Here is a 22,104-nt window from a genome sequence, read left to right on the forward strand (position 1 = left end):
TGATTAGAAACTAGCCAGTCTGTTGCCACTGCTGATGACCAGTTATCCAGTTGAAGTACTTTTCTATTTGTGATATCTACAAGAGGCTATATATAGTTCTGCTGTTTTCAGAAAGTACCAGTTAAAAGATGTCCAACAGGAATGTTTTAAGGAACGCTTTTTATATCCTATAGTAATGCAGTAATGTAGGTTTTACTCTGACAGGGTGGTCTCGGGTCTGTGGTTGATATCTAGGGGGAATGTACATATATTGACATTCAGAGAAGATTGTTCGTCATAGATGTGTTTGCCTTTTTGTTGGCCTGGCATTTCCCTGCCAAGGAACTTCTTCTTCTTCTTCTTCTTTTTTTTTTTTTTTTTTAATGTTTTATTTCTGAGAGAGAGAAACAGCATGAGCAGGGGATAGCCAGAGACAGAGGGAGACACAGAGTCTGAAACAGCTCCAGGCTCTGAGCTTGCCATTAGCACAGAGTCCAACGTGGGGCTTGAACCCACAAACCATGAGATCATGACCTGAACCAAAGTCAGATGGTTAACAACTGAGCCACCCAGGCACCCTGGAACTTCTTTTGTCTTAGAGAAGGAAGACTATTGGGCTTATTATATTATAGAGCAGTTTTTAACCACTGTTTTCCTGTTAACCTTGTTTTGTCTTTTGAAAGTATAATTTGTCAATGATGCGGATCCTCTTTAATTTAGATTAGGGTGTAAATACTTCATCTCAGGCTGTCTGCCCAGGAGCACTCATAATTTACAGTAGTCTGCCATTGTGCTCCTATTATGTAGCCTCTAGCCACATGTGGCTTATTTCCTCCCACATGTGGCTTTTAAAATGGGAATTCATTAATTTCAGGTGCTCAGTTACATGTGGTTAGTGGCTACTGCTTTGGATAGCAAAGAGACACTGTCTGCATCATTGTTAAAAGGTCTGCTTTACAGTCTTAGCTATAGTATATGTAATTAAGGTTTAGTAGCCAGGGCAGCTTCAAACTACCCTCACCCCCAAATCCCTTTCTAATTGGCAAGGTTTTGTGGTTTTACAAAAACTCAATAATCCAATTCCAAATTAGCCAGTAGGAGATTAACTATGCCACTTCTGTCATTTCTTTAAAGACGTTTCTTTAGTTATTTCTTGGTAACCATATTTCTGTTGATTTTACTTTTTTCGTTAGCACAAGTGTGTGTGAAAAACACGCACTGTGCTGTTTGTCTCATGAAGGACAAAACATGCAGTTTGTGGTCCCTTGTGTTTCAGGAAGCGAGAGGCTACTATGAGCAGACCGGGGTTGGTCCACTGCCTGTGGTTCTGTTCAACGGAATGCCCTTCGAACGGGAGCAGCTCGATCCCGATGAGCTGGAGACCGTCACCATGCACAAAATCCTGGAGACCACAACCTTCTTCCAGAGAGCGGTCTACTTGGTGAGTGGTGTTTCAGGGCTGGTTTGGGAAGAGAGCGGTTTGCTTGTGTTGTAGTCTTTGAGCAAGCGCATTCTGGGCGTGTTCCTGTTTTTCATGCACCACTTATAATTGGTTTATAGACTCCTGGCAGGTTCTGCTATATTGAAAGTGTTCATGAGGCTTTCTGTACATTGTATTTGAAATGGGTAAGTTTATTGTTTTCAAGATTAAATGTTTATTTAAAACATAAAATAGATAGCATTTCTAAGAGACATTTGTTCTACTTGTAATGAACTTTGACTTAGGAAAGACTCAAATATTGTTTACTTATACACACACACACACACACACACACATACTCACATACTTACTGTGGACATAATGCACAAAACTCCATCTTTTAAAGTGGACAGTTCAGGGTTTTTAGTGCATACATAGATGTATGTAACCATCACCTCCGTCTGATGTGAGAACATTATCATCATCCCCCAGAAATCCAACACGCTGTAGCATTCACTCTCCTATTTTCCCTACCGCAGCTCCTGGCAACCACAGGTTTATTTTATTTCTTTATGGATTTTCCTATTTGAGACATTTAATATAAATGGAATCATTGAATTTATGGTCTTATATGCCTGATTTCTTTCACTTAGCATAATGTTTTTAAGGTTTATCCCTGATGGAGCATGTATCAGTACTTTTTTTTTTTTATGGCCAAATGATGGTTCCTTGAATGGATATACCATACTTTAAAAATCCATTCATTAGTTGGTGCATATTTAGATTTCCATTTTTTGGCTCCTGTGAATAATGCCGTAGACCAGCATGCACAAGTTTTTGTGTGGACATACGTTCTTATTTGTCTTGTGTGTCAATTCTGCCTACGGGTGGAATTGCCTGTTTATGTGATAATTCTATTTTTAACAGTATTAGGAACCACTAGACTGTTTTCCAGAGCGGCGGCACCATTATGCTTTGCTACCAGCAATGTGTACAGGTTCTATCTACTTTTTCCACATTCTAGCTAACAATTGATACTGTCTCTTTGATTACATCCTAATGGGTATGAAGTGGTATCTCATTGTGCTTTTGACTTGCGCTACTCAAACATGAATAAAGTTGAGCTTTGTTTCCCATGCTTATTGAGCATTTATATCTTTTTTTGGAGAAATGCCTATTAGAATTATTTGCCTATATTTAATTGGGTTACTTGTTTTGTTACTGTTGGGAGTTCTGTATGTGTTCTGGATACCAATCCCTTATATACAGGATTTGCCAATATTTTCTCTAATTTCATCGTTTGTCTTTTCACTTTCTTGGTGGTGTCTTTTAAAGCACAGATGTTTTAAATTTTGATTAGGTCCAATGTACTTTTATACTTCTGTTGCTTGTGCTGCTTGTGTCATATGTACGAAATTATTGCTTACTTCTAGGTCTCAAAGATTAATGTCTGTGTTTCCTCTGACTGTTTTATAGTTTTTTTCTTTTTTAAAAGAAGTTTTTAATGTTTATTTCTGAAAGAGAGAGAGAGGGAGAGACAGAGCATGAGCGGGGGAGGGAAAGGGAAGAGGCAGAGAGAGAGAGGGAGACAGAATCTGAAGCAAGCTGTAGGCTCTGAGCTGTCAGCACAGAGCCCGACGTGGGGCTTGAACTCACAGACTCAAGATCATGATCTGAGCTGAAGTCAGTCACTTAACTGACTGAGCCACCCAGGTGCCCCATAGTTTTTTCTCTTAAATTTAGTTCTTGGATGTGTTTTCAGTTAGTTTTTGTATATGGTGTGAGGTAGGAGTCCACATTTTTTTTTTGTCCTATCCAATTTGGCATGCAACTGGGTGTCTTTGGGGATATTCAGTTGTCCCAGTACTATTTATTGAAAAGAATGCTCTTCTCCCATTAAATTGTCATGGCACCCTTGTCAGAAATAAATTGACCATCAATATATAGGTTTAGTTTATTATTTTTTTAGAGAGAAAGTGCATGAACAGGGGAGAGGGGCAGAGGGAGGGAGAGAATCTTAAGCAGGCTCCAAACTCAGTGTGGAGCCCACTGCGGGGCTTGATTTCATGACCTCGGGATCAAGACCTGAGTCAAAATCAAGAGTTAGATGCCCGACCGACTGAGTCACCAGGCACCCAATGTATAGGTTTGTTTTTGAACTGTCTTTGTTTTCCATTCATCTATATATTTGTTCTTATGTAAATACCTCATGGTCTTTCCCCCTACCCCCCTCACAGTCTTGACTACTATTGTAATCAAATATGAGTTTTCAACTTCAGGTTTTTCTTTCTCTTTTTTCATTTTTTAAAAGATTGTTTGGCTTGTTTGTGTTGCCTTCATTTTTTTATGTCTTTTAAGAGTAGCTTGTCAGTGTCTGCACAAAAGGGCCATCTTGGCAATATTGAATTTTCTAACCCATGAACCCAGGATGTATTTGCATTTATTTAGGCCTTGTTATTCTTTCAGTGATGTTTTGTAGTTTCCAGTGAAGGAGTCTCACACTTTTTTCATTAAATTTATTTGTTAGGATTTTGTTCTTTTTGATGCTATACATGGAATTATTTCCTTAATTTAATATTTTAAATTTTTCTTAATGTTTACTTATTTTGAGAGAGAGAGAAAGAGAGAGAGAGAGGGAGAAAGACACTGTGTGAGTTGGGGAAGGGCATAGAGAGAGGAGAAGGAGAATCCCAGGCAGGCTTCATGCTGTCAGCACAGAGCCCAATGCAGGGCTCAAAATCACAAAACTGTGAGATCATGACCTAAGCTGAGATCAGGAGTTGGATGCCTAACTGACTGAGCCATCCAGGCGCCCCCCCTTAATTTAATTTTTGCATTGTACATTGATAGAAATACAATTGATTTTTGTGTATTGATCATATATGTACAATCTTGTTGAACTTGTTTTATTCTAATAGCTTTTTTTTTTAACTTTCTGTATAGAAAATATTGTCATTTTACTCTGAGATGACGACAAAAGCATGTCATCTGTAATCTGTAAATAGACATAGTTTTCCTTTTCAATCAAGATGTCTTTTTTTCTTTTTCTTCTTCTTGTCTTATCTAATTGTCTGGCTAGAACTGCCTAGTATGATGCTGGATAGAAGTATTGTGAATGAACGTCCTTGTTTTGTTCCTGATATTAGCAGGGAAAGCTTTAGTTTTTGCTGATTCCCTTTGTCAGCTTATGGATGTTTTCTTCTGTTCTTTGTTAATTGATTTTTTTTTTTTAAATCATCAAAGTGTGTTAGATTTTGTCAAATTCTTTTTCTTTTTTTCTTTTTTTTTAAAATTTTTAAAAATGTTTTATTTATTTCTGAGAGAGAGAGACAGCGTGAGCAGGGGAGAGCTAGAGAGAGAGGGAGATAGAGAATCTGAAACAGGCTCCAGGATCTGAGCTAGCTGTCAGCACAGAGCCTGACTCGGTGCTTGAACCCACAAACCGTGAGATCATGACCTGAGCTGAAGTCGGCCTGAGCCACCCAGGTGCCCTGTCAAATTTTTTTTCTGTGTCTACAGAGATAATCATGTAGTTTTGTCCTTTATCTGCCGATATGGCATATTTTATGATTTTTATGTAATGTTTATATAGTTATTTATTTTAATGTTTAATTTTTGAGAGAGAGGCAGAAAAAGGGAGACACAGAATCTAAAGCAGTCTCCAGGCTCTGAGCTGTCAGCACAGAGCTTGGTGCAGAGCTTGAATTTGCAAACTGCAAGATCGTGACTTGAGCTGGAGTTGGATGCCTAACCGACTGAGCCACCCAGGCACCTCTATAGTTGTTAAATTTTTTATTATATCAACTTAATTTCACTAGTATACCAAATCTTTGCTCTTATATAGCTCTGTTTATTCCCCAAGTTATGGTGTTATTGTCATACTAATTATGTCTTTATTATATGCCCATCAGCACCAGTTTATAAGTGTTGCCTTTTATGGTTGTCTCGTAAGTAAAATCGAAAAAAGAGTTACAAACAAAAATATATTCAGACCCTTTTTATATTTACTTATATAGTTACTTTTGTTTGTTTGTTTGTTTTTGTGGGGATTCAGGTTATTATCCTTTGTCCTTTCGTTTTAGCCTGAGGGAATCTCCTCAGTGTTTATTTTCAGTTAGATCTGCCAGTGAAAAATTCTTTGTTTTTGTTTTTCTGAGAATGTGTTTATTCTTCACTTTGAGTGATAGTTTGCCTAGATATGGAATTCTTGGTTGACTGTCTTTTCCTTTCAGCACTTTGAATATGTCATTCCATTGCTATTTGATCTCTGGGTTCTCCTGAGTAACCAGCTGTTAATCTTGTGAGGTTAGGAGTCTCTTCTCTTTTCCTGTTTTCAGGAACCTTTCTTTGTGTTTCATTTTTGACACATTAGCTATGTTTAGATGTGGAACTGTGAGTTTTCCTACATAGCGTGCATTACGTTTCTTAAGTATCAAAACTAGGAGCTTCCCAGTCATTATTTCTTCTAATAGTATTTTTGCCTGTAATGACTTCTGACACCACACAACTCAGAGGACACAATTTCCCACAAGCTTGCCCTTACATCAGACACTGGGCACAAGTTTGGGGGTCCCCAGGTCACCCTTACTAAGTATAAGCTGGCTCAAAATGCAGGGGCACATAATATACCCTCCTCAGTTTTGATAGTTTGCTAGAAGAGCTTACAGAGCTCAGGGTAATGCTATGCTTACAATTTGTGTTACAATGCTAAATAATGCAAATGTTACCCAGCCAAAGGGTGAAGTGCATAGGACAGGGTTTGGGAAGGTTCCCAACAAAGATTCTGTTATCTTCTCCCCATGAAGTCAGGATACATTATCCTTCCTGTTCGTTGGTGTGTGATAACGCGTGGGGTATGGCCAGCCAAGGAAGCTTAGCCCAGTTTTGGTGGCCAGAGTTTTTACTGGAGCTTCCTGTGTAGCTATGATTGATAGTCATTGGCTATGAAATTGAATTCCATCTCTAGCCCCTCTTCCTGTTGCCAGAGATCAGACTGATACTACGCTGCTCAAAACCCCAACCCTCTAATCACATGGTTGGTCTTTCTGGCTTGGGCAGCCTTCATTGAGTTGTTTCTTTAGCATGAACATGAGTCACCTTATTAGTATAAACTATCAGATGTGGTTTGAGAGGCCCACCATGAATAACAAAGATGCCACTTGTATTACTCAGGAAACTCCAGGATTAAGAGGTTGCCTTAACGAGGGGGCCAACCCAATTCTTCATTACACAACTGTCTTTTCTTCCCTCTTCTCCTTCTGGATAGATACATACATTGATTGATACTCTGTGGTGTCCCACAAGTCTCTTCCTTTCTGTTCCTTAGACTACTTAGACTGGGTAATCTCAGTTGACATATCTTCAAATTCACTGTGCTGGGTTTTTGTTTTTACTGTCAGCTAAAATCTGCTATTGAGTCCTACTAGTGAATATTTAATTTCAGTTATTGTATATTTAACTCAGGTTTTTCAATTTGGTCCTTCCCATAATTTCTTTCTCTTTATTGATATAGCCTATTTGGTGAGACCTAAGTCTCAAAGTTTCCTTTAGTTTGCTAGACAGGATTTCCTTTAGTTTTTAGAATATATTTAAAATAACCATTTATAGTCTTTGTGGAGTAAGTCCAATACTTGGGCTATTTTAGGAACTATACATACTAACTGTTTCTTTCTTTTTTTTTTTTTTTTTTTTTTTACAAATAGTTTATTGTCAAGTTGGTGTCCATATAACACCCAGTGCTCATCCCCACAAGTGCCCTCCTCCATGCCCATCTCCCTCCTCTCCCCCACACCCATCAGTCACATACTAACTGTTTCTTAGTGTGGGCCATATATTCATTTTTTTTTTTTTTTTGCAGTTTTGTTGAAAACTGGGCATTTTTGTTAATACAGTGTGACACATCTAGAAATCAGAGTCTCTGCCCTACAGGGTTTGTTGATGGAGCGGTTTTTTCTTGACTTTCCTGTGCTCATTCTTTAACGTCTGTATTCTTTGTCCCGTGTAGCGTAAGCCTCTGCTTGTTAGCTATTGAGCAGCTAATGAATAAACAGATTTTCTTAAATTCATGAATCCAAGAAAGTCTCCCATTTTTTCCCAGGAGCGTTTGTATCATGTTGGGGTGCTCCGCCAGCACTCCCCAGGCAGGTTATCACTCTGCCGTAGCCGTCAGCTCTTGCTTGAGGTGTCAGGTTAGCAGAAGTGAGAGCGCTAGGGCCTCCTAAGATTTTTCTTGAGCTTAAACACACCCCTAGGCACTGTGCATGTGGCCTTTTAGATTCCAAGGAATATGTGAGAGTTTTTCAAAATCCATTATGGACATCTCATTCCTAAGCCTTATGTTTTGGACACTTCATGGTTAGCCCAGCAGTTGTCACCACTTCCAGCAACTGAGATGTTAAACAATTGCTCCTGATTCTTTTGACAAAGATACCTAGGGAAAAGCTGTTGGCACAGTATGATCTAATTCAGCCCAACTGGAGAGAGATTACCTGGGGATATTCCTAGTCTGCTTGTATTTACAATTATTTCAGAGTTACTGGTTTTCAAGACTCCTGTGTAGCTGGGAGAAGTGGATAGCAATAGGGCAGGTTAAAGTGTCATGACGGTTATTTTTTCTACCAGGATTTAGCCATTTGTTGAATAAAAGTCATTTGGAATTTTGCAAGCCTTTTGTTAATTTCCAGAGTTTTGAAAAAGTTTTGATGGCGATGTTTTTCTAGTGTCCTTGATGATTTTTTGTTTTTTGTTTTGGAGGAGACACTTTTCAGAGATCATCACTCTATCATTCTGCTGAATGTCACTCTCAAATACAGTATTTTTATTATAGTAAAATATATAAAACATAAAAGTTTATGCATAAAGATATAATAAGTACGTTCAGTATTATGCAACTTTTACCACTATCCATCACCAGAACACTTTTATCATCTCAAACAGCAACTCTTTACTCAGTAAACAGTAACTCCTCATTGCTGGCCTCTATCAGCCACTGATAACCACTTTCCTGCCTTTTGTGTTTACAAGTTTGCTTATTCTGGGTGGCATCATAGAATATTTGTCATTTTTGTGTCTTGCTTATTTAAAATTTAAAAAAAATGTTTTATTTATTTCTGAGAGAGAGAGACAGACAGACAGACAGACAGTGTGAGCAGGGGAGGGTCAGAGAGAGAGGGAGACACAGAATCTGAAGCAGGCTCCAGGCTCTGAGCTGTCAGCACAGAGCCCGATATGGGGCTTGAACCCACGAACCGTGATATCATGACCTGAGCTGAAGTCGGACGCTTAACCGACTGAGCCACCCAGGCGCCCCTTGTCTTGCTTATTTTAAGGTTCATATCTGTTGTAGCATGTCAGAGTTTCCTTCTTGTAAAATGGAATGATATGTACATATTGCATTTTATTTATCCATTCATACGTTGGACATTTGGTTGTTTCCACCTTTTGGCTAGTATACATGCTGCTGTGAACTGCAGTGTACAAATAACTGTGCAAGTCTTTGCTTTCAATTTTTTGGGTATATGCCTAGTAGAATTGGTGGATTTTATGGAATTCTATCTTTTAACATTTTGAGGAACTACTGGACTGTTTTTTATAGCAGCCATACCATTTTACATTCTTGCCACCAGATATGCAAAAATTTCATTTTTCCACATCCTCACTGATAGTTGTTAGTTTCTATTAAAAAAAATTTTTTTTTTTTTTAATTTAGACAGAGGGGTGTCTTGGTGGCTCATTCGGTTAAGTGTCCGACTTCAGCTCAGGTTATGGTCTCATGGCTCATGAATTCAAGTCACCGCATCAGGCTCAGTGCTGACTGCTCAGAGCCTGGAGCCTGCTTCAGATTCTGTTTCCCACTCTCTCTGCCCTTCCCCACTCGCAGTCTGTCTCTCTCTCAAAAAAATAAACATTGAAAAAAATTTTAATTTAGAGAATGTGAGCTGGGGAGAGGAACAGATGGGGATAAGGTGGGGATAAGAGACCTTAAGCAGGCTCTATGCTCCTCAGTGCAGGGCCTGATGTGGTGGCTCGAGCCCACAATCCTGGGATCATGACCTGAGCCAAAATTGAGTGATACTCAAGGGACTGAGCTACCCAAGTATCCTTACTATTACTTTGATAATGGCCATTCTAGTTGGTGTGAAATGTATCCCATTGTAGTTTTTATTTGCATTTCCTTAAGGACTAAAGAAACTGTTTTTTCATGTGTTTGAATTAGGCCGTGTGTGTGTGTGTGTGTGTGTGTGTGTGTGTGTGTGTAGTTGAAGTGTAGAGTTCCTTATATATTTTGGATATTTATCCCTTATCAGACATGATTTGCAAATATTTTCTTCCATTCTGTTCTCTTTTTCACTTTTTGGATAGTGTCCTTTGATGTACAGAGGTTTTGAGTTTTGATGAAGTCGATCTTACCTGTTTTTCTTTTGTTGACCGTGATTTTGGTGTCTTATCTGAGAAGTCATTTGTCAAATCCAATGTCTTGAACATTTTCTCCAAAGTTTTCTTACAAGAATTTTATAGTTGTAGCTTTGGTCTATTTTGAGTTAATTTGTGTGTGTGGTGTAAGGTCTCACTTCATTCTTTTGCATGTGGGTATCCAGTTTTCCCAGTACCATTTATTGCAAAGACCAGAAATGTATTTTTAAAGGAAGCTGTCTGTTGTGCTGATTGTTAGTGTATTTATTTAAAAAACAAAAAAAAAAAACCCAAAAAACAAAAAAGGTGTTATCTAAATTCTATTACATGTCTCCTCATGAATAAGGACCTGTCCTGGTAGTTTGTTAGGGAATTTATTTTTCATGGAGCTTCTGGAATAAAATATGAAAACATAGTTTTTATTTGAATAAGTTTGGCTTATTTTCCAAAGTTAAGGATTGTCTAGAAGAAGTGATAATTATTTTTTTTGTTCAAGTGATATTAATGAAAAGATAAAAGATACTTCAAATATTTTTGTTTTTCAGCATCCACTTAAACATTGTTGGATGTAAAAATTCAGAAGAGTTTTTCTCTTTTTGAGATACTAACATATCTATTGTTTAAAAGAAAGTCCATTTGCAAATATTCCCTCTTTGAATGCTAGTTTTCCTCTGCTTCTCCTTATTTTGCCAGTGAGAGGTTTGTTTTGGTCCAGCTAAAGAAAGTTTTGTTTTAAATATTACAACGAAAGTCATATGTGCTCCTATATGTATTTAGAAAATACTAAATTTGGGAGAAGATTAAAGTGTATAAAGTGAAAATGAAAGTGCTTCCCTTCATCTCAGTCCTTAGAGAAATAACTCTTTGTGACTCCATGTATATTGAAATATATATTTACATGTGTATTTTTTAGCTTCCCTTTCTTTTTTTTTTTAATATTTTTTATTTATTTCTAGGAGAGAGAGAGAGAGACAGCGTGAGCAGGGGAGGGTCAGAGAGAGAGGGAGACACAGACTCTGAAATAGGCTCCAGGCTCTGAGCTGGCAGTCAGCACAGAGCCCGATGCAGGGCTCGAACCCACGAACCGCGAGATCATGACCTAAGCGAAAGTCGGACGCTTAACCGACTAAGCCACCCAGGCGCCCCTTAGCTTCCCTTTCTAATTGAATGCATCTTAGCTTTGTGTTTCTGAACATTCAGATGTATGCCAGTACTTTTAGGTTGCTGTATAGTTTTTCACTTTTAAGAATGAACAATCATTGGGGCACCTGAGTGGCTCAGTCATTTAAGTGTTCAACTCTTGATCTCAGCTCAGGTCATGATCTCACAGTTCATGGGTTTGAATCTTGTGTTCGGCTCTGTGCTTAGAGCCTCTCTCCCTCTCTCCTGCTATCCCTCTCTCTCTCTTTTCTACCTTCTCCCCTCTTCCTCTCTGCCCCTCCCTTGCTTGCATTCCTTTTCTTGTGCTCTCTCTCTCTCAAAACAAAGAAATAAATAAACAACAACAAAAAAAAGAATGAATAATCATTTATTTCATCCTCTAATGTTGGACTTTGCTTATAGAATTTAACTGTTATAAATAGTACTGCAGAGAATAGTCTCATATGTATATGTTTGTACCTTTTTTTTTTTGAGAAATATCAGTTATTGGAATTGTTTTGTCAAAGGGTATGATACATTTAAAATTTTGAATTAGAGTCACTGTAAAAAGGTATACTATGCGGATAGTATGAAATTCAAAATGTGTATAGAGGTGTAAATGAAAAGCAACTTTTACCCATTCACTCCTGTTCCCCTGCCATTCATCTTCTCTTTCTAGAAACAACCACTGTGTGTGTTTGGGGGGGGGGGGGGGGGGGGGGACAGGCTGCATCAAAAGTTATGTACATTTAAATTATGATAGATGTTGCTAAATTGTTTTCCCTGAGCTGGCTAGCTTCTAATTGGAATCAATTCAGATTTATGATAGAGACCAAAGTTGTATAAATGGGCGTACATCTCTACTAAGTATCTGGTACCTTTGTAAGTCTGTTGGGTTGTATGGATTGTTCATAGGCTCATTATTAGTTTATAGTTTGAGAATTTGCATATGATTTCTCTTTCTTGGGATAAGTAGCCACAGAAGATGACTAATTGGAGTTTTTTAGACTTGATTGTGTATATTTGATTCATATCCATTTCTCCCTTGAAAACTGCTTTAAAATATGATTTTGTATGAAATATTTTGAGTGTGAAGAACTTGCAAGTTTCTGTAGCCATTTGCACTTGAATTTGAGATAACTTTCATGAAGTACAAGTATTTCTATATATCTGAGAGGCATGAAAAGGAAGAGAAAACGATAAGTGATTTTTCCTCCCTGTTGTGTAATTGTGACTCTGGAAATGTAGAATTACTTGGATGCCTGAGGTTGAAAAAAGCTTGGAGTGATTTTTATAAAATACATTAAGTGCTTAAGAGAAGGCATTTGGCTTTTTCCTTTAGAGAGAGGCTAACGATGAGCAGATCTCAGGATGAGTTTTTTTTATGTTAACTTTTACCTAATTTGTAGAGCTTGCTTATTTCTGGGGGAAGACAGTGGTATGTAAAGAGGTCACATAAAAATGGGTTTGCATTTCATGGTTGAATCTCCTTGGCTCTGAGACTTTGAGTAAGTTATATAACCTTTCTCTACCTTAGCTTCCATCTTTAAAATGGATGTCAGTAACATTGGCCTCATGTTGATGAAAGAGTTAATGTACATAAATAACATGTCAAGCTGTGCTTGACAATGTTAGGGGTCTATAACATGAGAACTTCAGTTTTTAGCTGTTACCAGTACATAAGAAGCTATTGTGAAGTTAATGCTTTTTAGTTCCTAATAAATGATTATTGTTCTAATTTGTTTAATGTTCGTTTCACCCCCACTGTTTCTTTTTTTCCTTTTAGGGTGAATTGTCCCATGATCAGGATGTGGTAGAGTATATCATGAATCAGCCAAATGTTGTTCCACGAATCAATTCGAGGATTTTGACATCTGAGCGAGAGTACCTGGATTTAACAGCAACCAGTAAGGAGCATTTCAGGAAAAACTTTGGGCTTTTTTTGATTTATGTTTCAGAACCTTTGCATCTGTAGGATTGTAATATTCAGAAGATAGCCTAAGATTGTGACACAAACTTATGTTTTAATTCATTTCACCCTTAGTTCATAATATTAGCCTCTAAATTCACAAAAATTTTCTCTAAATTTATATGGATAAGTCCTTGTAAGCTTTGAAAACATCCATTGTCTTTTAAATGCCAGCTAAACAGGCCTTGGCTGATAAGACTACATCTGTATTGTTGATTTTCTTACAGTCATAAAGCTGGTAAGCAGCTGTCTTTTCTTCATCCTTGTTTTAGAATCAGCCAGCAGCGATGTGGATGGACACCTCAGGTGGTTTTGGTCTGAGAAGCTAGGAATGCCTGTCTCAAAATAAACCTTTATTGAGACACAGTGTGCATGCCACAAACTCATCCTTTTGAAAACTTACTCATTTTATAATGGTTCTTTTTTTTTTTATTTTAATGTTTATTTTTGAGAGCGAGTGAAAGAGAGAAACAGGACATGAGAGGAAGAGGGGCAGAGAGAGAGAGAGAGGAGACACAGAATCTGAAGCAGGCTTCTAGGCTCTGAGCTGTCAGCACAGATACTGACGCGGGGCTTGAACCCATTAGCCATGAGAGTGTGACCTGAGCTGAAGTCAAACGCTCAACTGACTGAGCCACCCAGGCACCCGGAAAACTTACACATTTTAAAGTGCACTATTTTTAATGTATCCTCAAAGCTGTCATATTATCACTGTCTGATTTTAGAATATGTATCATCAATCCCCCCAAGAAGAAATCATGTATCCATTAGTAGCCACTCTCCATTTCTCCTGCCCCTGCTGATCTAGTTTCTGTTTCTAAGGAAGTTTTCCACTGGATTTCATATAATTGGAAGTTTTCTGTGACTGGCTTTCACTCAGCATAAAGTTTTTAAGGTTTATCCATGTTGTAGAGTGTCTTCATACTTCCTGCCTTTGTATGGCTGTAGTGTCTTATATGGACAGTCCAGACTTTGCTCACCTGATCGCTAGTTGTTGGATGTTTGCGTTGTTTCCACAAGAGTACCTTTCCAGAGGTCGTTGTGTGAAGCCCAGGGGCAGTGTCTTCCTTATTGCTTTCCTTGCGACTCTGAAGGCCACTTCAGTAAATGGCTGGGAATGAGGTGGAGCTGTGGTCATGCGCCCTGGGAGGTCCCCGGGCACAGAAGATGCGTGTAACAGAGAAGTCCGAGCCAAGGGCATTTGCTGTGGTCGGGTGGGGTGCACACAGGCTCCAGGTATGCTGGTTACTTGATGGCAGCTCTCTCTAATCTACTCGAAACCAAATTCCTTTTCGACAGAGGAGCATGCACATCTCTGCTTCTATTTGAAAAAGGAAGTGGTTAGAGTGAAATAAACTGTTTTCTTCATAGTTAGGTTTTAGCTTTTTCCCTGGAAGGTTTAATAGAGCAAATCAAGCAGTATTATTAATCTTTGTCCTCAGTTTGTGTTGTTTCCTTCATTTAAAATAAACTGTAAAGAGCTCTTTTTGGAGTACTCATGAATAAGGAGCACAACAATAGTTCAGTGCCTTGGGGCATATTTCTCCACTAAGCGCTGTAGTGATCAGCTGTGAAATTACGTTAATTCACAGAGGCGAAAATGCAGTTTGCCTCGTGAACATTTTGCAGCTATCAGGGGAGTGGGAGCGGCCTTTTGATCCAGGGATTCTAGTTCTGTTATTACCTACATTGCTCTCGGCCTCTGTTGTCCTGGGACCTTTTTAGAAGGATACTAAGTTTTAAGATTTTAAGGCTTTTGGTGCTTTTTCCCCTCCCCTACGTGATGTCATGAGCTCTGTCTGTCTTACTTTGCATCACTTTCCTTTTACTGGAGTACTGACTAGAATGGAAGGATAGTAGGCCTTTGGCTTGGTTGGTTGAGTGAAAAGATAGAGGGGTGTGTGGGTGGACAGACATAGGTGGTGGGGTGGGTAAGCCAGCTGTGCTTGGAGGACGGTGAGACAGGAGTGGCATTTGTGTTGGAATACAGTAGTGCAGAAGATTGGGGAAATTTTTGGAGATAGAGGGTTTATGATACAGAATGGAGACCATTTTGTAGGTAGGAAGAAATTACTGGGTAGTTCAGATCAAATGAATGATGATGAAAGTGGGATTTTAGCTGGAATAACCCAAGGAAAATGGTTGATGGCCTGAGGCCATTAATTGGAGAAGACTTATCAAAAATAATGAAAATGACTTTTTGTTTCCGTTAAAGCTAAAAGTGTATTACTTTGTTAGAACGTGTAAAAAATGAAAATCAGTATCTTAGATCTACTCTCCTATTGCCCTCATCTCCCAGTGGTATATGTGCAAGGGCTTCCTCTGGTGCGTAGACTGTGGAAGGGAGACAGAGAGTTAAGGGGATCTTGTTAAGAGATTCTAGTTGTAATAGGAGTGGAATAGAATAAATGTAAACCATTGAAGTGTGCGTACGCGCGCGTGTGTGTGTATATATATATACATGAAAGTTATAGGAGGTAGGGGTGCCTGGGTGGCTTAGTCGGTTAAGCGTCTGACTTTCGCTTAGGTCATGATCTCGCGGTTCGTGGGTTCGAGCCCCGCGTCGGGGTCTGTGCTGACTGCTAGCTCAGAGCCTGGAGCCTGTTTCAGAGTCTGTGACTCCCTCTCTCTCTGACCCTCCCCTGCTCATGCTGTCTCTCTCTCTCTCTCTCTCTCTCTCCTAGAAATAAATAAAAAAACATTAAAGAAAAAAAAGAAAGAAAGTTATATGAGGTATATCCATTTTTTATTAACTTTGTGTCTTAAAATGTGATTAACGGGTAGGTGTCTTGTGAACTTGTTCAATAAACATGAAACAACAGATTTCACTCATGCATTTTTATAAATCTTACGGTCAAATCAGTTTATTAGTTGAATATTAGCATTAGATTGAATTTAGACATGTTAATTATAAATGTTTCAATTTCCTTTTTCAGATAACTTTTTTGTGGATGACTATGCCAGATTTACAGTCTTGGATTCCCAAGGCAAGACTGCCGCGATAGCCAATAGTATGAACTACCTGACGAAGAAAGGTAATAGTCCATTTTTGGCTTATCTTGGATTCAGCTTTTTTTTTAAAAGTATTTGTAGAAGTAATTCAGCCTTTAATTATCTATTGGAAAGAGAGTCCATGATTTCTTTTATTATTTCTTATAATGATCTGAATTTAGAAAATACCTATTTAAAATTCAATTCTTTTATATGTTTTTGAAAATTCAAATGTTTCTATAAACATATTAGGTATTAAGGTCAACTGAAACTTATTTTCATGATTTAAAATGAAAACATTTATGATATAAACATGGGTTAATGGCTTACAAATTAGTTTGACTTACGTCTTCAGTGACAACATTGAGTTAATTTTTTTAGGGTTTATAGGATAAACTTGGTTCTAGGAATCCTTGTGCATATTTTAAAACTGATTTTAATACCGAATCAGCTAGTTGGGCTAAAATTGTGTGAACTGATATTTTAATGGCAGACAGATGCTTTCCCCTCTGGCCGCACTTATTACAGCTTCAGAGTACTGACTGTCATTTAAGGCAGCTATTTTTTAAAATGTTTATTTATTTATTGAGAGAGAGAGAGAGAGAGATTGCCTATGCCCATGCAAGTTGGGGAGGGGCACAGACAGAGGGTGGGGGAAGAGAATCCCAAGCAGGCTCTGTGGTCAGATTCACAAACTGAGATCATTACATCATTCATTACTGAGCTGAAATCAAGAGTTGGCCTCTGACTGAGCCTTGCACACGCCCCTAGGCAACTATTTTTATCTGTGCTAAAGCATAGAAGACTCAAGTCCTCTCCTAGAAAGAATTTCCGGCTTCCTAGATCTATGTAAATAAAAGCAATTGCTCCATTTGGTTCCTCAAGAAAATTGGTTCCGAGGGGCCCTGGAACAGTGCTATACCATTAGGGGGCCTATGGAGCAGAGAGATTGATCATGTTAGACATTATTTAAAATTTTGACTTTCCAGTAGGCATCAGTTAATAGCAATGACATTTTCTTCTACTCTTTTTCCTTCACTTCTGTCTAGGAATGTCCTCCAAGGAAATCTATGGTAACTTTTAACTTCAGAATATTTTGTTTCTTTTCTTAATTACCTTATGTGGTTTCAGGCAACGTTGTGATTCAGAATTTATTGACACTTTATTGTGATTTCTGTAACCTGTGGATAACAGATAATTTTTCAAATGCAGATAAAATTTATGTAAATGTTTGCAAAGAATTCTATTTCAGAAAGTTACAAATCCATATGATTAAAGACCATGACCTGTTACCCACATGTTCAAAGGCTCTTTTTCATTGTACGTGCTAACAGATGCCTAAACCATAGTAGAATTAATAAATGCATGTTCCTAGCTTGTAATTAAGCCACAGGGAAGGTTACCCTGCTTTCATTCTGGTATAGAAGTTTCACTACTTTTGCTTTGTATCTTTATTAAACATCATTTTCTTATTTTTTGCATGGTTTTCAGAAATTATTTGGCTTAACAATATTAAAACATAGAATGTGCTGTTTTCCCTCTGACTCAGTGTGTTGTTTTGTTTTTCTACAGATGATTCCTTCATTAGGCCTGTAACCTTTTGGATTGTTGGAGATTTTGATAGCCCTTCTGGAAGACAGCTACTATATGATGCTATTAAACATCAGGCAAGTGTCTCTGCCTCCATTCTGTGTGCTGATGTTACTGTTCTGGGCAGGAGGGAGCGGTCCTACTGTTTTAGTGCTGGAGGGAAAGGGGCATTGTTTCTTCGAAGACCTGCCTACTGGTAAGAAGGGAGAGGAGGCTGCAGCATGCAGACTTTGTTTAAGGGACTAGATTCCATTTTTTTTTTAATGTTTATTTTTCAGAGAGATAAAGTGAGTGAGAGCAGGGGAGGGGCAGAGAGAGAGAGGGTGACAGAGGATCCCAAGCGGGCTCTTCACTGTCAGCACAGAGCCCACTGTGGGGCTCAAACTCCTCAACTGTTAAGATCATGACCTGAGCTAAAGTCAGATGCTTAACCGACTGAGTCACTCAGGTGCCCTGGGAATTGAAATGTTTTAAAAATTACTTTAACTGAAGTAAAATACAGGATCAAAAGAAGTACACAAATCATAAGATACATACTGTCACAAAGGTAACACCCAGGTGACCACCATTCCAGCCAAGAAATCGAGAATTATTGAATTCCTGAAAGCCTTCTCCTGTTTCTGTCTCCATCACCCCTCTCCCTGTTCCCTCTTCTTCACTGTTTTTTACTTTATTTAAATGGAATCTTATCATACATTTTTGTGTTTGCTTTCTTTACTCAACATTCTGAGATTTATCCGTGGTATTACAAGTAGTGGTAGCTAGTTCTTTTTCACTGTGATGTATTGCACTGTATGTCTGTACCACAAAGTTTTGGTTGTTTGTCTAATCTATTTCATGGACAGTGGCATCCTTTTCTAGGTAGGGGCTTTTCTGAAGAAGTTGCTATGACCGTTCTTGCATGTGTCTTTAGATACACATTAGTATGAATTTTTGTTGCTTATGATCATGACACAACATTCTGTGGGTCCCAGATCTCTTCTCCCACATGGATTCTTATCCTTTTAATCAGGGAGAGTTCAGTTTTTACTAGGAATCTGGAAAGGCCATGTGAACAAAGAGGTGTTTGAACAGAAGCCTGAAGATTGATTGGGACCGAGGGAAGGAAAGATGGGATGGACTTGAAATTTGCATGCCAACATAAAGCATGGAGTATGTTAGAATAATAGGAAATGTGTTGGGGAATATAGACTCTGATGGTCTGTAATGGAGCTATATTTTCAGGGATGATAAGAAATGAAGTTGGAAAGGCAGGCTGGGGACCAGTTCATGTAGGGGTTTGAAAGCCTGGCTGTAGCATTTTAATTTTATTCTGTGTGCAAGAGAACTGCTGAAGAACTTGTTAAGAGAGATTGTATTTGCTACTTACTGGAGTATGACTGATGTTAATGCCACTTTTTAAGTTCAGAACATCTACCATGTAACTCTTATTTCCCATTTTGTAAATAGAAATCCAGTAACAATGTTAGAATAAGCATGATCAATAATCCTAGTGAAGATATAAGTTATAAGAACACCCTGATCTCCAGAGCCATCTGGGCAGCTCTCCAAACACAGACGTCCAACTCTGCTAAGAACTTCATCACAAAAATGGCCAAGGAGGAGACTGCAGAGGCTTTGGCCGCAGGGGCCGACATCGCGGGGTTCTCTGTTGGGGTGAGTTTCTGGGTGGTGCATAGGGCGGTCTTGTTTTGTTACTTTCCACAGAAGCTCACTCTCATGGACTGATGTGTCTTGTTCATGATTGGGATTTTTGATTTTGGTACTGAGCTGCAGAGGATTTCTTTTAGTTTGGAAGAATCTTTCCAAGAAATAACAATTCTGCAACATTCTGTCCACTACTTTTAATATCTTTAAAGTCTCAAGATATGACTCGTATAAGTTTATGTTTTAAGTACAAAGCCCTTTGTTTTATATAGTTTTTAAAAGACAAGCAATATTTGACTATAGAGCAAAAAACAATTTTCTTAAAAGTTAGGGGCTTATGTGTTCATAATGTGTTCTGATACATTTAAATCACTTACCTTTTGGACTGTTTTGCCGTTAAAAAAATTTTTTTTTAAATGTTTCTTTATTTTGGAGAGAGAGACAATGTGAGCCAGGGAATGTCAGAGAGGGAGACACAGAATCTGAAGTAGGCTTCAGGCTCTCTGAGCTGTCAGCACAGAGCCTGACACAGGCCTCAAACTCACGAATTGTGAGATGAGATCATGACTTGAGCTGAAGTCAGATGCCCATCCGACTAAGCCACCCAGGTGCTCCAGATTGTTTTTGTAGTTTTAAAATTCTTGTAAAATGATGGTGTACTTGATGTTTCAGTCAGAAAAAAGACCCTTGAAACTAGCAAGGCTTTAAAATGCAGAATAAAGGTATGATGAAGAGTAATTTGCCGGTTGAGCAATCACATGAAAGAATAGGAACAGGAAATAAGCATTACTTGATGAGTGGGAGGGTGGGGGGAAATGGGAAGAGTGGAGAATTGAGACATCGTAATGTTAATTATTAAAATATCATTCTGACTTTCCGTTAAAAGAACATTTTGTGATTTATTCATTATGATAATTCATTTTTATGGCTTGCTTAATAACAATTACTTTTCCTTAATAACAATTACTTTCCTAGGGCATGGATTTCAGTCTTTTTAAAGAGGTCTTTGAGTCTTCCAAAATGGATTTCATTTTGTCTCATGCCATGTACTGCAGGGATGTTCTGAAGCTGAAGAAGGGACAGAGGGCAGTGATCAGCAATGGAAGGGTGAGGATTTTGTCCTGAGACAAGCATGACCCCAGATCAGATGAGTGAACAGTGTTGGCAGTGTTCTCGACGCTAGTAAACTAACTCTTCAAACAGAGTCACTCTTTTCCCAAGGGGGCTGGGCTCTTGCAGTGCTGATGATAATTTCTGTACCCTTATTTCACAGGAGGTTTGCTTTTGATACAAACATCCTTGTGTAAAACCTTCCTGCTGTTTATTATGTCCTGCCGTGTGTACAGTGACGACAGGGTGGTGTCTCTCAGAGAATAAGCTGATAAAATTTTGATATGTGAAGTATTCATCCCCCATGGGGATTGTGGGTACTGTGTTCATAGTGTGCAGTCTGTGTGAACTTCACTGACACAGGCCTAGGCTATTTCAGAGATACCTGCCTCCATAGACATGAGATTGGGGGTGGAGGGCGGGGGGACATACCAAACTTTAAACTCTGAGCACAAGGGTGAGATCTCTGATGTCTGTCACTCACTACACTGCATCTGGTTTGGTTTTGTTATTTACATCCAGTGAGAATTAATGAAAACTATGTTGCTATTTTGTTTTACTTCCAAGTTGCTAACCATAAAAATACTGTGACATATGTAAGTGTATATACTCTATGTGGTTGTGGAATTGATAAGTAAATAAATAACTCTGATTTGGGTTTTATTTTAACCTTTTTCATTGATTTTATTAGAAGTGTCCGTGTCTTGGGTCTTTAACGTGATTAGGTTTATAAGATAGCCTGAAGACCACAGAGGGCTTCCGACAGGTTGCTGATTGTAGCACTGACCACGCTGCCCCTCTTCACAGATCATTGGGCCACTGGAGGACAGTGAACTCTTTAATCAAGACGATTTCCACCTCCTAGAAAATATCATCTTAAAAACTTCAGGACAGAAAATCAAATCCCATATTCAACAGCTTCGGGTAGAAGAAGATGTGTAAGTTTTGTCATGGAAGAAATTAATTAGTGCATGTCATAGGGACTGGGTTGGACATTCCTCATGCTACCTATTTCATGCTTCATGCTGTTTTATTTCCAGCTTGAACATAATAAAAATGCTTCTCAGTTCAGGTGTTTACTTATGCTTCTGTTGAAACAAGTTAATTTATTTAAAGAATTGAAGTAGGTCTCTTCATTTTTTTTTTTTTTTTTTGGTTGTGGAAAATTGCAAACATATGCAAAAGTAGAGGGGCAAGGTGAGGTCATTTTATTTTTTGTTTGTTTTTTTTAACCTTGGAATACTTTTGTAAAGAGATTCTTTCCCTCATCTGTTTTAGTTTGTTCAGAGAAGTAGGCTAAATGCTTTTTCTTTACTTATTAGTATAGAATAATGAGTTGTTTCTCTTGTATCCTCCAAAGGTGATGAGTTGGTTATTGTGGTTTTTAATATTTATTTTAATTCTTTCAGTGTTATTGTTAGCTAATGTATTTTAATGAGTTATTTCTCAATGGGAAGAAAATGAATTATTTAACTGGTCCATGTGCCTGCTGTATAACTAGGGCCCATAGTTCATATACACATGGTTCTTGTATTAAATATTAAATGAATGTAGTATTTTATTTTATTATATAAACATAATTTAGTAATTTATGTTTAATTTTTTGAGGAACCATCATACGTTTTCCCACAGAGATCATACCTTACTTTCCTATCAGTAATGCGTGAAGGTTCCAATTTCTCCACATCCTCGTCAATACTTGTTACTTTGAGATTTTTTTTTTTTTGTAATACTCTAATGGATTTGAAGTAGTATCTCTTTGTGGTTTGAGTTGCACTTCCCTAATGATTAGTGATGTTGGCAGCTTTTCAAGTGCTTATTAGTCATCTTAATATCTTTGGAAAAA

General features: G+C 38.2%; 1 protein-coding gene across 3 annotated transcripts in view; it reads left to right on the top strand.

Annotated features, from left to right (window-relative positions):
• Window positions 1-22,104, top strand: part of UGGT1 (UDP-glucose glycoprotein glucosyltransferase 1) — a 110,777-nt gene that overhangs the window by 50,709 nt on the left and 37,964 nt on the right. For 2 of the 3 annotated variants that reach the window (XM_039253202.1, XM_039253204.1), the window contains 8 exons: window positions 1,256-1,420; window positions 12,738-12,858; window positions 15,857-15,955; window positions 16,961-16,984; window positions 17,484-17,578; window positions 18,951-19,157; window positions 20,124-20,255; window positions 21,066-21,196. In XM_039253202.1, the coding sequence (XP_039109133.1) occupies window positions 1,256-1,420; window positions 12,738-12,858; window positions 15,857-15,955; window positions 16,961-16,984; window positions 17,484-17,578; window positions 18,951-19,157; window positions 20,124-20,255; window positions 21,066-21,196 (974 nt within the window). The remainder of the gene's footprint in view (window positions 1-1,255; window positions 1,421-12,737; window positions 12,859-15,856; window positions 15,956-16,960; window positions 16,985-17,483; window positions 17,579-18,950; window positions 19,158-20,123; window positions 20,256-21,065; window positions 21,197-22,104) is intronic. The other variant, XM_039253203.1, reaches the window with a different exon arrangement.

The sequence above is a fragment of the Hyaena hyaena genome, unplaced genomic scaffold (genome assembly GCF_003009895.1).
Source record: "Hyaena hyaena isolate Hyena2069 unplaced genomic scaffold, ASM300989v1 scaffold_441, whole genome shotgun sequence".
NCBI classification, from domain to species: Eukaryota; Metazoa; Chordata; class Mammalia; order Carnivora; family Hyaenidae; genus Hyaena; species Hyaena hyaena.